General features: G+C 49.1%; 2 protein-coding genes across 2 annotated transcripts; both read right to left on the bottom strand.

Moving 5' to 3' along the window:
* Positions 1-255: 255 nt before the first annotated feature.
* On the bottom strand, positions 256-8490 carry ESS2 (ess-2 splicing factor homolog). The gene is made up of 10 exons (XM_066562074.1): positions 8312-8490; positions 7843-8011; positions 7055-7150; positions 6590-6756; positions 5782-5899; positions 5207-5340; positions 4962-5064; positions 3858-3967; positions 2836-2951; positions 256-2280 (listed from the first exon to the last, which is right to left on the bottom strand). Exons 1-10 carry the CDS (start codon positions 8456-8458, stop codon positions 1998-2000), a joined length of 1443 nt encoding a protein of 480 aa, XP_066418171.1. The 5' UTR covers positions 8459-8490; the 3' UTR covers positions 256-1997.
* An 889-nt stretch (positions 8491-9379) lies between these two features.
* GSC2 (goosecoid homeobox 2) lies at positions 9380-11535 on the bottom strand. The gene is made up of 3 exons (XM_066562500.1): positions 11102-11535; positions 10050-10300; positions 9380-9538 (listed from the first exon to the last, which is right to left on the bottom strand). Exons 1-3 carry the CDS (start codon positions 11409-11411, stop codon positions 9437-9439), a joined length of 663 nt encoding a protein of 220 aa, XP_066418597.1. The 5' UTR covers positions 11412-11535; the 3' UTR covers positions 9380-9436.
* Between the last annotated feature and the right edge of the window lie 3311 nt (positions 11536-14846).

The following is a 14846-nucleotide window of genomic DNA, read 5'->3' on the forward strand; positions in this document are numbered from 1 at the left end:
TACTGATTTGCTAATTACAGCTAGCAGGGGCTGAACTGCAGCAGGAAGCAGAAAACACACATTACAGCGGGCATTAGAGGAACAGCCAATCTGAAGAGCACTACAGCCCTTTCAACAGATCCACTTTTACAGCATGTAACTGAAAATAAGTTCCATTTCCAACAAACATGTGAAGGCCCATCAGTGGCAGAATCAAGACTGTGATTTTAGTGTGGCTGTCTAGGTTAATTCACTTGAGGGCAAACACAAAACCAACACCATCCACAGAATATTTAATGGAGTCTGCTTTTAAGCATGAACTGCACAATGTGGAACTAACCATGCTCAGATATCACATTTCCCTATTATTCCAGCTGCTCCTTGGTATGAGCACAGCCAGTTTGAAATGCTGTGGCAGAGATGCCACATCCCACTCCTGATCCAGTCCCTCGAATGCTGCTCAGCCTTTTTGTGCGTCCCACACTCAGAGGAGCTCCTGCACCCACCAATGGGCAGGAATCCCACATCCCAGGTCTGCTCAGTGACCCAAACTGCAGACCAGGGTCAGACCTCCTGCCTGTGTCCCTAACAGAGAGGTCCTATGCCTCATGGAGACAAGCATTTCACTATGAAATAAATAATTAGTATTCGAAATTACCTAAGAACTTGGTTCATATTTAGTCAGTTCAGTCCTTAAAGAACAATTCTGAAAGCATGAAAACTTTAGTAAACACACTCCTTTTACATTAATTCATGAGTACCTGAAAATAACTTTTTTGCTTAAAGAAAAAACATAGCCTTCAAGTATTTCTGGACTAAAAAGGTAAAAATTACTAATTTTTGAGTCCTAGCAACGCCATGTTGATACATTTATTTTTACAAGGTGCACTATAAAAACTGAGTCCCTCAGAAAGGTTTTTCACAGTCAGGGACACAAGTTTTGGAAGTGGCAGAGGAAACCACACAAAAGGAAGCTCTCCACCAAGACAAACACAGCACCCAATGCCCCAGACCTCACAGAACTCTGCAGACACTCCTCAAGTTGCTGGGTAAGACTTTCCATGGATGTTCCCTCAGGAAAACATCACCTGACTACAGCAAATGCCAACATTGCCAAGTGTTACACGCAGTACTGTCTTGTACTCAGGTGTGGTGCAAGAAATGAAAATATCTGGCTACACCTGCTTCCTCCTAAAGGGTGCACAGTGCTTCTCCAGGCTGGATCATACCACACAAGGGCTCATCCACACACAAACATCAGCTCATGTGCAGCAACCACAGCACTGAGTGCAGACTATGTATGGTTAAAATTGCTTTTCCTTTTTTTGGCCAGTTATAAAAACTAAAGCCAAAAGTTCCAAAGAATGGGAGGAGAACACCAAACAAAAGCCCCAGTGTGGCTATCAGAAGTATCATTTCTGTCCTTCAGAATGGCACTGTCATCCTGGTGGGTGACACAGGACTGTCTCTGGCCCCTGCATTGTGATCATCAACTCTCTGGAGTCACACACAGAGCAGCTACAAAACAAATCTGATCCCTTCCCTCTGCCAGCTGCAGAACAGGGCAAGCCCAAAACCTGCAGAAGTAAAGTCTGAGCAAAAGCAGGAAGGCAAATCCCATACTGCAAAGTGTAAGCAGTGGAGGAGGAAATGGGGTCCTCTTAAGGAATGCTGGTTTTAACAAGATCACCAAGTTAGTCAAACTTGTGAACTGCATCAGTTTAAATTAAAGTTAAAGAGAACCTCTCTAAAATTCTGTCATGCCTCAGTATACACATGGTTGTGTCCCCTCTTCTGCAAACTCAAGTTTGACAAGCTGGAGCCAAGTCCAGTTCAGCCTTTAAGAAAGGCTGACCCCACTTAAGAAACAGACGTAACTGTACAGAAATTAATTTAAATGCAAGCCCTCTTAAAAACAGAAATATATCTTTAAGAAATGATCTCCATTTTCCCAGTTTCCAGTCCACAGTTCACTGAGCACAGCCAGATCACTATCACCTTGGTGGTGATTGGAATGCTCAGAAATCAGATGCTTTTCTTCTTTTGGGAAGCTGCAGCAAATTGTCCGTGATGGATGTGGTATCCTGAGATACTGGTGTCTGAGATACTGTCCTAGACTGTGGGGTGCTCTGGGGGGTTTGAGGCCCACTGGCCGGGGTCTTGTAACCAGGAGTTCCTGTGTGGGCTGGGGAGGGGGTGTAGCTGGCTCGCAGGGCTTTGTCCGTGTATTTACTTGCAGTCCTGTTTACAAGTCTTTGCAAAGCTGGTGACATTGCTGGGCTTAGTCCTTTTGGAGTAAGGCTGAAACAGAAGAAACAGTTTTAAGAGATTTTACAGTAAAAAAATCTTCCTTTATCAGGAAAAGCAACATTGCCTCCCGACATGAGTTCCCCCACAGAGCAGACCCACTGCCTGCAGAAGTCATTCTGCCTGCAGGTAAATGCAGCCTGTCTCTCTAGAGAAACAAGTGACAGAAAAACCTCAAACATCCCTCCCAAACCTGAGTGGCACTGCCTGACTTTTCTTTGAGCCCATTCTGTCCTTCCTGTGACCCCCCCAAGCAACTCTTATGATGTCTCCTCTTTGCAATGAGACAAGGCACTGATCCAGAGGCATCACTGGGTGGCTGTAGGGCAGAGCAGTAATGCTGACAAAGAGTGTCAGGGACAGCCACCAGCCACTTTCCCTCAGGAATTATGTTTTTTAATTTCCAAATTTTTAATTTCTAAAAACTCTCTGTCCAAATGTACCTCTTCCTATCCTTCCTTACCATCATTCCTCCCTTTCTACATGTGCTGATTTACATCTCATCAGATAAAGCCACCCCCAGTTCTGCTGTCCAAACAGAAGTCTCACCTGGCCAGGTTTTCTGTCACTTTTCGAAGTGCCTCCTGCTTCTTTGCTCGGTTTTTAGCTGCCACTTCATTGGCCATCTTGAGTCCCAGCCTCTCACGGCGTCCGGGCTCCAGGATCTATAAATGCATCACACACAGCTCACTTGCCAAGGCACTCAAGAGTGCTGAAAAAATGAGTCAAAGCACCTTCAAAGCTGGATTCCAATGTACAGGGATCTAAAGCTGGGGGAAGTGGAGTCAGCCCACACCTCTTTGCTCCTGCATAAAAGCCAGAGAGGACACAGAGACCTTCAGCCTGCCTTAGCAAGTAACAAAAATTGTAAAACCAGTCCAGTCAAGGAAGCAGCCATTACCTCTGGCATTTCCTCCTGCTGTTTCTTCTACACAAACAATGTCACCTGTGTCTTGCCTGGCCTGTAGCCAGCCAGCTCTCAGCCATACACAGACATTGTTAAACAGCAGGAGAACCAGTCAAGGCCTTTGGAGTCTGACAAAACAGAGGCACATACAGCAAATTACACCTTTCTTAAACTAAGAGTCTCAGACTTCTCACATTCAAAGACACCAGCAGGAGACAAGTAGCATGCAGGGTTAGGTGCCATTAGCAAAGCCAGAGTGTCTTTTCTACTCTCAACTGATACATCTGCCTCAGGCTGCAACAGCCAGAAGATAAAGACGGAGGGGAAATGCTAAATTTCCACCTATTCACACATTAAAATCAGAAAAATTGAGCGTATCTTTAGCTTCCTCTGAAAGCTCCTCTGCCTGGGCCCACCCCCAAATGCAGAATCTCATTCTCCTGCCAGCAGTGTGTGCTCCACCTCAGGTAGCTGCACCAACAAGATTTCATGTGGATCCATGCTCACCTCCACCCTCCAAGCACAAACTAGATTATTAGTTTCAAGGACTAGGAACACCACCCAGAGATGTGTCACACTCCACATTAATCTATTACTTACTCACTTGCCTTTCCCTTCTTAGTTCTTCCCCCCCAGGAAAGAATGTCATGCTGACATGAAATACCTTGAAAGCTGGGCCAGGTGTTCTGTCCACATAAGGTCTTTCTGACCCTTCCAGACGTAAAGGGGTGCTTTCAATTTCACCCCATGTCATAAAAGGTGACTCATTCACACCTAAAAACAAATTCAACAAGTTATGCCCATGCAAGACATTTGACTATTCATTCATCACAAAAAAAAAAAAAAAAAGGGAAAAAGAAGAGAGGGAGAAGCAAAGCAAATTAGGAAATGCAGCAGCAAATTCATCAACAAAGGAGCCCCTCTACTGCAGAGGAAATCACAGCCAATGTGAATAGGAACATGTGGTTCCCATTAAAGGGATTGCCTCTAGCTGTGTCACCCTCTCAGTTACAACAACCAAGCACCACCCTTTCCATGCCTTCATTTTTCCATTTGCTAAGCTTTTGACTAGTGCCACTTTCATTCTTCCCTCTACAGTACTAGTCCTCCCCTCTGCTGCTGTATGAAAACTCCTTGAACACAGGAAACTCTTTAAAAGTAAGAAAACAGGCAGAGGATTTAAGGACATGTAATAGCCAGATGTACCCTCCAATCATCTCAGGGGCAGCCTGTACCAAACAGTGGCTGCCCCTTGTCTAACAGGTATGGAATGGATTCTCAGAGCCCATTTAAGTCTCTGGCTGGAAAATCCCCCTGTCCAGGGTTTGGAGAAGGCATTTATGATGGAGAAAGGAGGTGCTCCAAACGCCACCTACAGGTTTCCCAGAGGGAAAGCCCCAGTTTGTTCAGGTGTTGGCATAACCACAAAAAGCACAGAGAAACAGCATGGCTGGGGCAGAACAGCTACAAATTCAGACACCACATTTTAACTTGGAGAAAAAGAATCAGATTGTTCTAACTGGAAGTACCCCACAGCTTGATGATTCCTGAGCAATGGCACAGCAACTTCAGAGCCTCTTGGTGCAGTGTGACTTCTCCTACCAATGTACTGGACTAGGATTTATGCCCTGCATGCAGCTGGCATACACAGCACGAGGTTTTACTCCTCATCTAACCCTGCAATGACACTCTAGTGTTGAACAGGGCATCAAATAAGTGCAGTAATACTCCTGTTAGAGCAGAAGAAATAAGAAAACCCTCTTCTTACCTGGGGCAGGAGAGGGGGTAGCCACAAATCCATACCCATTCACTTTTGGAGAATCTTGGGGTATCAGTTCTTTCCCATCAGGTCCCACTTTGCCCTGTTTGTACTGAAATAAAAAAAGACAATGTTGTTCATGTGGAGAAAGATGAGAGTCAGCTGCATCCAACACACGCACACAGTTCTGGGGGATGAACCACACCAGAGAGCAAAGCCTAACTAGATTGGAATCAGAAGTAAAATCATCCAACCTGAGCATTGAGGGCTGCAGCTTGTTGGAGCTGTGATTTGCTGACAGCTTGGCTAAAAGGGTCCTTCACAAAACGTGTGTTTCGATGCACAACTTCCCTGGGCTTCTTAAAAACTTCACTCTCATCAGGTACACCTAGAAAAGCAAAATGCCTTTTAAAAAAGAGCTCTTTCCTTCACTGGTTCACAGAAATTATCAACTGTACATTTACAGCCAAAAAAGAAAAGTACATCTACAAAAATATGTATTTTTCTATAGCAACAAAAAGACTAAGAAGTCCAAGGAGGACTCTTTGAGCAGAAGCAAACAATGAATGAGGATGACAACAAGTGCTCCTAAAGAAGACAGGCCAGGAAAGAACTTTGGCTGCTGAAAACAAGTACTGCTGTAAAAGAGATGAGCTTTTCAATGGCAAATAGAACATGATCCAACTTTGGAATCAGAGGCCAAAAAAAAAAGGGAAAAAACCCACTTTTTAAAAGCAACCTTACAGAAGAAAAAGCACAGAATAACCGGTAAGAGCTGCTCAGTCACATGCAGAAATGCTGTAAGCACTGTCTGGAGCCAATGCCTCACCTGTGGGATAATACATGAGGGTGTTTCGAGCTGTGTATTCCCAGGTATCCAGCCCAGCTTTCACGTTCTCCAGAGCTTGCTGCTCAGCTGAAGGAAGTGCCAGGTTTTCATTTTGTCGCTAAAAGGGCAATGGAAAAAAAATTAAAAGGTGAAAAAAAAAAGTCTGAAGCAGCTTCCTGCAATCTTTTATTCAGGCAGACACAACTTGGAGAGCTCAGTCACAAGCTCAGCCACCTGCCCTAGAACACTTTGCATAAGGTATGTAACAGACTGTGAGGGATAGTTGGGATAACAAAAATAACACTCTCTCAAAAAAAACAGCAGCAAACACCTACATGTCAGTGCCAAACTTCATGAAAGGGCACTGCATCCCACATCCATCAATGTGCCAGCTGCTCAGAGTGACAAGGCAGGCCCAGAGCAGCACTTGGAGCCTCCCCTGCAGGGGGCTGAGGAAGGCAGCACAGCCAGCCATGCTCAGTTCTGTGCCTCAGCAGCTGAGTGGGTTACCACTGATAGAAACTGAAAACTGAAATAAGACAGATAAACTGCAAATAATGAGAGGCTGATGGACAAACAGCAGGAACTGTGCTCAGCTGCTCTCCCTGGTGCTGCTGCTTACAGAAGACACAAAGCCTCAGCAACTAAGTCAGCACTGCTCTTGTGTGACAGAAAAACAGGACTGCACATGGAAGCAAAGAGCAGTCACAGGACCCAGGGAGCTGAGCCTTAGCAGAAGCAGAGTGAAACGGTGTTTCCCTGCTGAGTCCCTCTGGCAGAGCAGGGGCAGAGCAGAGCCATTCCCTACCCGGGTGTACTCCTCCTCTGCACTGTACAGCCAGGCGTGCTTGACCTTCTCCTTCTCCTTGGCCACCTCCATGATCTGCTCAAAGGAAGCGTTGTCCTCACTCGTGTGCTTCGCCAGGAACGTGTCCAGGCTGGGAAGAGCATCTTTATCATCCTTCTCTGCTTCTCCTACCAAGAGAAGGGAAGAAGCCTGAGGAAGGTTAATGCCTCCCTCTCTAGGGGAGCCCTGTGTGTACCTCTTAACCTTCTTCCACAGACACACCAATAACTACCATCAAGCTTGGCCAAGACACAGATCCACACAGAGTGGTGCAGTAATAAATCAGGTTTGGAACACATATAACCAGCTTTCAATAAACCCTTTTATGGCATTTATAGCAATTTATCTTAAAGGTGAAATGTACAAGTGGCCAACTGCTGGTAGACAATTTATTTTTGGAAGAATTCAGCTAGATAATTCTCCTACCTTCCTCTGCAGTCTTGATGCCAGCTTTAGATTTATTTCCCACTGGAAGGCCACCTGGATGCACTTCTGGGGTTTCAAATGTGGCTGGGGTAACATCTGCCACAAAAAACAAAACAACAAAAAATTCCACCTGGTTACTGGAGCACACAACAGGATTTCCTGTAAGGATGATGTACCAAACAAGGCACAGAAGTCATATCAAGAGAATAAAAATTAAATTAAAAACTTGTGAAAAGAACTCCACAGTGCTCTATTCAATTCCATCTAAACCTCCAAACAAGATTTTGGCCTCATCGAAGACATTTTTCTCCTGCTGGGAGAAACCCCCAGGAGAGCCACAGCCCAGTATATCTGTGTGGGAACCTCTGATAACCACGAGCTTCCCACACCTTCTGTCCCTGATACATGAAAATCTCAAATGTCTATAGATGCAACAAGAACCCCTAAAACTACAAACTAAAATAAGGATTCAAAACATTAGGATTTCTCATGGTAGAGAGCACATAGCATTCCCTAGGGAGCAGGAACTTGGCAAAAGATGCCTAAGAGGAATGATTATTAAAAGGCTGCTTTTTCCAAAACCCTTCCCTCAAGGAGTTATTAGACACCATCAAAGAGAAATTCAGCATGAGCCACCAGACACTGGCTGCTGCCCAAACTGGTACACTTAGCTCTCATGCAACATCAACCCTGAATCTTTAAGATAAGCATTGCCTGCACAAAGTAAGATAAAGAAGGGCAGCAATATCAGATACAAACCCCTTATGCCCCACAGAGCCAGTTCTTACAGGGTGCAGGTGTGTCCCTCGACGATTTGTTCAAGGAAGAGCCAAACTTGATAGCAATTTGTCTCATTTTCTCCAAGTCTCCATTTTCCTCAGCCTCCAGATAGTCCTTCTGCGCTCGCAGCTTCTCCACATCGGGAAAAAAGTCTCGCTGGATGATCTTCTCTAAGCTCTGCAAAGACAGAGACAACTGCAGTGCCCCGCTGGGACACTGGAGCTCCGGCCCAGCTCGGGGCCAGCGGTGCAAAGCCAGGGCAGGCCGGGCAGCCCCGGGCCGGTGGCAGAGCTGCAGCCGCAGGACGGGCGGGAGCCCGAGGGGCGGCCCCAGCGCTATTTCCACCCGCAGCCGCAGTTGCAGCGGGCAGCGGCCACGGGCCGTCCCCTCCCCGCGGAGAGCAGCCGAGCCCCGTCGCGCTGGAAGCGCTCGGCCCAAGCACCGGCGGGGCGAAGGCTCCCGGGCCCGTCGCCTTACCTCGATATAGGCCTCCTCATCCAGGATCTTCTTCGGGTGCCTCGCGGCCGGCGACACCACCTCCTTCCCCGTCACGGCGACGGGGCCCGCGGCAGGAGCCGGCACCAGAGCGGCGGGAGAGGCCGGGGGCACCGGTATCGCCGCCATGGCGGCCGAAGCGCTCCGCTCCTCCGGCTCCTTCTCCGCCGCCGCGAACACGACGGGCAGTGACGTCACATTTCCGCGCCGCGGGATCGGAATGCGCGCACCGCCCCGTGAGGAGCGCGCGCGCCCCCTGCCGGTCCGGAGGAGCCGGGCGGTCCCGGGCCGTGACAGCGGCGGAGCCGGGGTGGGAACCGGGGTGGGAACGGGGATACACACGGGGTGGGAACCGGAATGGGAACCAGGATGGGAGCCGGGATGGGTGCCGGGATACAGACAGGATGGGAACCGGGATAGGACACGGACTGGGCGCCGGGCCGATCCCCCCAACGCCCCCACCGTCTCAGAAACACCCGGGCTGCGGGGAGCGGACCCCGGCTGGCTGCCCAGGCACTTTTATTGGTGTCGCTACTTTCCAGCTCGCGGCTTCTCCTCGGCCCCGCCGGGAACACGGACACGGCTCCTTGTGCCTGGGACTGGCTGGCAGAGGGGTGAAGGCGAACGCTGCCCGTGCCAGCCCTCTCAGCACAGCAGGTTCATCACCTCTCCCCAGGGCTATGGGGAGAGACCCGCGTTCCTTTGTTTTGAAACAAATCACTTGTCCAGCGAGTTCAACCCCAAAAGCAACTATAGATGCCACTGAGGTGCTGCAAACAGGAAACATTCATTTGCAGAGTATTTTGCAAATCTACATCAATAAAACAAGCACAAATACTACGTGCACAGAGCAAAGACAAGAAGGGGAGTTTCTCTTAAAGCACGCAGATTTAACACCAGTACAGCTCTGTCCCCTGCAGGTCCTGTCTGCTCAGTCATTTGCCATGTGAACTCGGTCTGGAAGAGGCATGTGACAGTGCCATGTCTGCTTTTACCTGTCCTCCTCCTGTGAACCACAGAGGTTCCCTTTTGCTGCATTAGCCCCCTCGGGTCACCCCCTGAGCCTGTCAGCCACGGGCAGGGGGTGCTTGGTGCTCCCTGTGGGCACTAACAGCCCTCCTTGGGGGGCTGCTTGGCCTGCAGGGTCAGTGCCGAGGCAGTCGCCCTCTTCTGATGCCGCCACTTTGCCCGACGATTTTTAAACCAAACCTGGAAAGTGCAAAACAGGAAAAGGGCTCTTACATGTCAGGTGTTACTGGGAGGGGAACAGGCAGTGGCCCTCCTGGGCTGTAAGGTACTGTGATGGAAAGGCTTGATACAAAATGTAATCAGTGCCTCTGCTGCTATCTTGCTCAGGTACGTGTGAGGGGCAAAAGGGATCTGGGACAAGTTCAGAAGTCAGGCAGATCACTTAGGTCAGGGATACACCCTTGGGTGCAGGGGATGAGCAGCAGAGCTGAGCATGTCTATGGGTGATTCTGGGAGAGAGGCATCATGTGAGTGTGTGGGACTGGGTGCCAGTACAAATTAGCCCAGCTTAAATGGTTTATGTTCTTCCATTGCTCACCAGACTTAAACTCTTTTTTGTCAAATGCACAAGGATGGATGTTAAAATGAGGCCGTGGGTCTGCAGCTCCCCAAAAAAGACAGCACAATGCCCCAGTGTGTGCTCCTGGGGGGCTGCAGGAACACAAGAGCTCTGCCCCCAGCAGGATCTCACCTCCACGCGCTCCTCCTTGAGGTGGATGCGGTTTGCCAGGTGCTCGCGGGTCACCACGTCCGGGTACTGGTTCTGGTGGAACAGCGTCTCCAGCGCCTGCAGCTGCTCCTCGCTGAAGATGGTGCGGTGCCGGCGCGTGCGGCGCTGCAGCTGCTGCTGCAGGCTCTGCAGCTCGCCTGCCTTCTCCTGGGAGCTCCTGCACACCCTGAGCGCCGGCTGCAAGAGCTGCATGGGCCAGGGCAGCCGCGCATCTGCCAGGGGACAGGGACAGCAGCAGGGTTACAGGGGTGGTGCTCAAACACTCACCGTGCTCAAGGCAGCTCAGGCTCCAGTTGTATCCCTGCTTCTGTTTGGAAGGAGGCAGCCAGGCACCTGGAGTGGGTGCCAAGCTGAGTGGTGGCTATGCAAGTGGGAGAAGAGTTTAGGGCATGACCCTGGGAGAAGGATGCAGGTGGTGAGCACTGGTTGGGTTTTCTTTGTTTGCTTACCAGTTGCACTATGGCCAGCTCCAGAAAATAACTGCAAACTCACAGACCAGCAAAGATCTGTGTTTCAGCCCTGACACAAGGGAATTCTGAACTTTCAGGATGCTCTTGAACTGCATTTTTAATGGTTTGCTACTTTTTATTTTCCACAGTAATTTTGCTAGATGTAGCCAAAACTCTTTTCCTTAAAGGATAGGTGAGGTTCCCCAGGGCTGTTGATGTCAGGAAGCACAGGCACAGCTCTGCACATGGGCAGCATGGCCATGGGGCCCACACTCCACAGAGAGCCTACACCCCTAGAAGCATCATTCTCTCAAGAGTTTCACACTAATCAGTAATATCCACTAACAGTCAGCACCCTCTGCTTTTCAAGCCCTGGCAGCATTTCAGGTGAAAGTTTCCACTCTTAGGAGCCCTGCTAGGAACAGCTTGGATTGCTGGGCCTCAGGCCCAAGACCACTGTGGCCAGATGCCATATTGCCATTAACAGTCAGGTTTCCCCCTGCCCCCAGCACTGGCACCAGCCCCTCAGCAAGCCCGACACCTGAACCAAACCCAAACACTCACCCAGCCACGCCGGCAGCTCCTGCAGGGAATGGGCACTCGTGTGAGAGCAGCAGCAGCAGCTGCAGCCTGCCCCTTCCAGCTCTTCCTCGTCTTCTTCCTCCTCCTCCTCCTGCAGGGAGCTGGCTGGGATGGTCTCCAGCTCACAGGGCCTCTGAGGTGTGCAGTCCAGGATGCTCCGTAGGCACAGTGGCACCACGACCTGGGAGCTCTTCTCCGTGGGGCTGGAGAGGATGTCCTCAATGCTGAACGGACGTGGCTTCTTCAGGCCTCTCCTGGCAGCCTCAGCCCCTGGCACTGGCTCTGCAGACATCCTGGGCAAACAGGCAGCCCAGCTGGGGGGCTTTGCTCTCCCTTCACAGGCTCCCTAGTGGGGTTTTTCTAGGCAAAGGATAGCTTTTAAAATGGACTGGCAAAGCCATCCAGAACCATGGCTTTGTCTTGGCATTTCAAGTGACTGTCATTCTTGCAGCTGAGTTTTTATTTTATACACACACTCTTTTCCTCCCTCTGACCTAGCTGTGTTATGACTGAAACCACTCTAAATATATATATAGTGAGAGAGATATAATCCCTTTGGAAAGAAAACCGTAAACCCCCCTGCAAATAAAATAAATTCTAACTAATCTTGGCAGCTTTGTGAAGGGTTAGTGTGGATCTAAGATTTAGCTAATCCCACAAAAATGACTGGAGAAGGAAATCTGATTTCTCCATCTCGGGTGTAGATTTGAGGTGGTTATGATCTCCATTGTGCTGCAGCTCCTATCCAAGGAAGGGGGAGGATAGCTGTTCCCAGCCCGGAAATGGACCAGAGGATTAACTCCTTAAAAGAAGCAAATTATCCCTTTCTCTGGCCAAATGAAAGCTTTCCCATCAAAAGAGAGCTGTCATATCATACAATATGAGAGAAGAGAGAGTTCAGCTTAATAAAAAATCATTTTTAATGACAGCACAGCCTTTGGCTTTGCCAGAATTCTCTGTGAAAGTTGATTTATTTTCTGCTGAAAGCAGAGAAATTGTATTTTCCCTCCTTCCCCTTTCCCCCATCTCTGCTGCCCTAATCACTGTAATAATGCAGATGCTTTGCATGTATCCAACATACTCTTTGTAAGGATTCAAAGCCCTTAGTAAATTAGATTACAAACTGCTTGCAGCAGCTCTGCACCACAGCTTAGTGGCATGTAACCACCTCCCATGCAGCTGAGCTGTGCTCTGTGTGGGGAAGGGAAGGGGAGGATTGTTGCTGCTGGTGCCTCTGTGTGCTCTCAGCAAGGTCCTACAGCCATCCAGGCAGGAGTGTGGACGCAGTACCACAGCCAACTTTCCCAAAGCCAGTTCAATTCCCAGCTCCTGCCCAGCCAGAGAAGCTGGGGAGAGGCCATGGCCAAGATTCAGGACAGGAAGGAAAGCCTGGCTCTGCCCCTCCCAAGGACAAACAGCAAGGCCTGGCAGCTGCGATCCACAGGAGGAGGATCTGGATCCACATCTTGGATCCTGTGTTTTTAACTGACTGAGTAGCTGGGAATAAAATAGAGAAGGTGTGGCTGAGATCAGGTTGCTTAGCAAAGTTTAAGACCAAGTTCCCTTGCTCTCAGTGCAGTGTAAGCCCAGGTGAGGAGTGAGGCCCTGGAGCTCACGTGGGGAGCATTCACACCTGGTGTTTCCTTGCAGTCCCACTCATGGTACCCCAAGGAGACACACGGGTGGGTGCTGTGAAACAACTGCACACCAAAGACCCTGGACAGCTCAGCAATGCCTCCAGCACCCTGAAAAACCTACAGCCACTCCCCAGGAGAGCCTCTCTCAGCTCCCTTCTCTCCTCATCCCTGCTCACTGCCTGTCCTTCCTCACCTGCAGGCCCCTCAGTGCTGGGAAGAGATGCCCCATAGCTGTTCTACTTGTGACTCACTTCAAACCAAACTGCTGCTTTTCCTTCCATCCCTTTATTTGCCTCTCCTTCAGCTGTTCCAATGGTGTAACTTGGATTATAACTGAGCTCTGCAAATCTTTACCTTTTGGGACGAAGGCACCTTTGTAGCTGCTCAGTCTGGACGTGTTCACTCTGCCCTGCCAAGGTGTCAGTGCTCCAGACAGGCACTGGGGATGCCCTAATTCCAGAGATCACTGAAACTGCTCCCAGCTTTTATGCATGTACCCAAACACTGACACAAGGTGTGGATGTGGGGCCAGGTTCTGCTCCCCCCTCTGTGCTGGTCCAGAGGGGCCACAGAGCCGGTGAGCTGGGACGTGCCATGGTCAGGGGCAGGATCTGACCAGCTCTGTTCAGATGCCTGAAGAGGATTAATTCTCCTTCTCCATCCTTAACAAAGGATGCCTTTCCCTGGGCATCCTGTCCCAGCCCTGCCTTCCTACCAAACATGCACTTAGCCTATTAGGATCTCTGCTGATTGCTTTCTTTCATTCCTCCCATACCTTTCACTACAGAAAATGGACTGGTAATACTTCTTTTATCAAAGAATTATGGGATTTAGGACCCAGATTGTACAAAGAGACTTTTGATAGCTGCTGGTAATCAAATCCCAATCGGCAGACACTTCTCTGCACCCTGTTACCAGAGGGGAATAAAGGAAAGGGATTTCTGATGTACTGTTTACTGAGCCTCTGGGAGATAGGATCGCTGGGCTATTTCATATTAGAAAAGGAAAGGAAAATAAAACAAGAAAGAAAAAACATGCAGACAAGAGAGGACAATATAGATATAGATAAAAAGAAAAGAAACAGGTTCTTATAATTTTCTTATTGGTTAAGGAGATTCCAAAGCCATTATAGAGGATTAGCAAAAAGGTTAATCTGCTTTAGCTGTTCACTTGTCAAAAGTGAATTTATAGGGTTTGAAAATCCTTCCTATGGTGAAACAAGAAAAAAATCCCCCTTTCCCTCCTCTGCCCCTCCCTTCTGCAGGCAGCACAAGGTGATGGGAACAGGAGTGCTGGAAACCCTACAGCATGGCAGCACCCTCCTCTGCCTTGCCCCTGCCTGTGCGTTGGCACCTGTGGGAGCTCTTGTTTGGCAGCTCTTCTCCCCACTCCCTATTACCAGTGTGGGGTGGCTGTGATGCTGAGGAAATGGAGGATCACATCCGAGGGATGTAACCATCCTCCTGCACTCCTCTGCCTTACCTGGGACAAATCCTGGGCTCTTTGACTCATTGATATTGGCAGCAGTCAGGGCATACCTGGACCCCTGACTGGATTTGGGCTTCCAGGCTGGTTTCTAAAGCAGAACAGAGATGGAGGCTGCTGACAAATGTTGCCAAAAACTACAGTCTGGGGGCTTTCCATCCCCAAGGGAAGGGCTCAGCCCGGGATCCACATCTCAGTGCCCTCCAGGCCACCCAGTGGAGCCACTGGTGCATGCCAGCTCTGTTTTCCTGGGCTGCCCGCGCCACGACTCATCCAAGCAAAGGATGCTCATCACTCACTCCAAACCACTGTGAGAAAGAACCCCGGGTAAAAACAACCCTTCAAAATCAAAAACAAAAAGCATTTTCTGTGTAGCTGAAATTCAGTGGAATGTGCTAGTCAGGTGTTAAAACTAGAAGTCGTAAAATCATTGGATGGTTAGGATTGAAAGGGGCTTTTGAAGATGATCTTAAAATTCTTCCAATTAAAATTGTTCAGCCCTGTGCCAAATAAGATTAAGAGCTCAAATAAACTCATTTTGATTTGATGATAATTACAATAAACGTGTCTCTCTCCCCAAAGGCCATTTTATTCCACAGGAAGAA

Source organism: Molothrus aeneus, chromosome 18 (assembly GCF_037042795.1).
Source record: "Molothrus aeneus isolate 106 chromosome 18, BPBGC_Maene_1.0, whole genome shotgun sequence".
NCBI lineage: Eukaryota > Metazoa > Chordata > Aves > Passeriformes > Icteridae > Molothrus > Molothrus aeneus.

Coding starts and splice junctions, on each gene's coding strand:
- ESS2 (XM_066562074.1), bottom strand. CDS start 8,458: ATGGCGGCGATACCGGTGCCCCCGGCCTCTCCCGCCGCTCTGGTGCCG. Junction 5,065..5,206: donor CTGCAGCCCTCAATGCTCAG/GTTGGATGATTT, acceptor TTTTTATTTCAG/TACAAACAGGGCAAAGTGGG. Junction 2,952..3,857: donor CACCTGGCCCAGCTTTCAAG/GTATTTCATGTC, acceptor ATGCATTTATAG/ATCCTGGAGCCCGGACGCCG.
- GSC2 (XM_066562500.1), bottom strand. CDS start 11,411: ATGTCTGCAGAGCCAGTGCCAGGGGCTGAGGCTGCCAGGAGAGGCCTG. Junction 10,301..11,101: donor GGAGCTGCCGGCGTGGCTGG/GTGAGTGTTTGG, acceptor GTCCCCTGGCAG/ATGCGCGGCTGCCCTGGCCC. Junction 9,539..10,049: donor TCAAGGAGGAGCGCGTGGAG/GTGAGATCCTGC, acceptor TGCACTTTCCAG/GTTTGGTTTAAAAATCGTCG.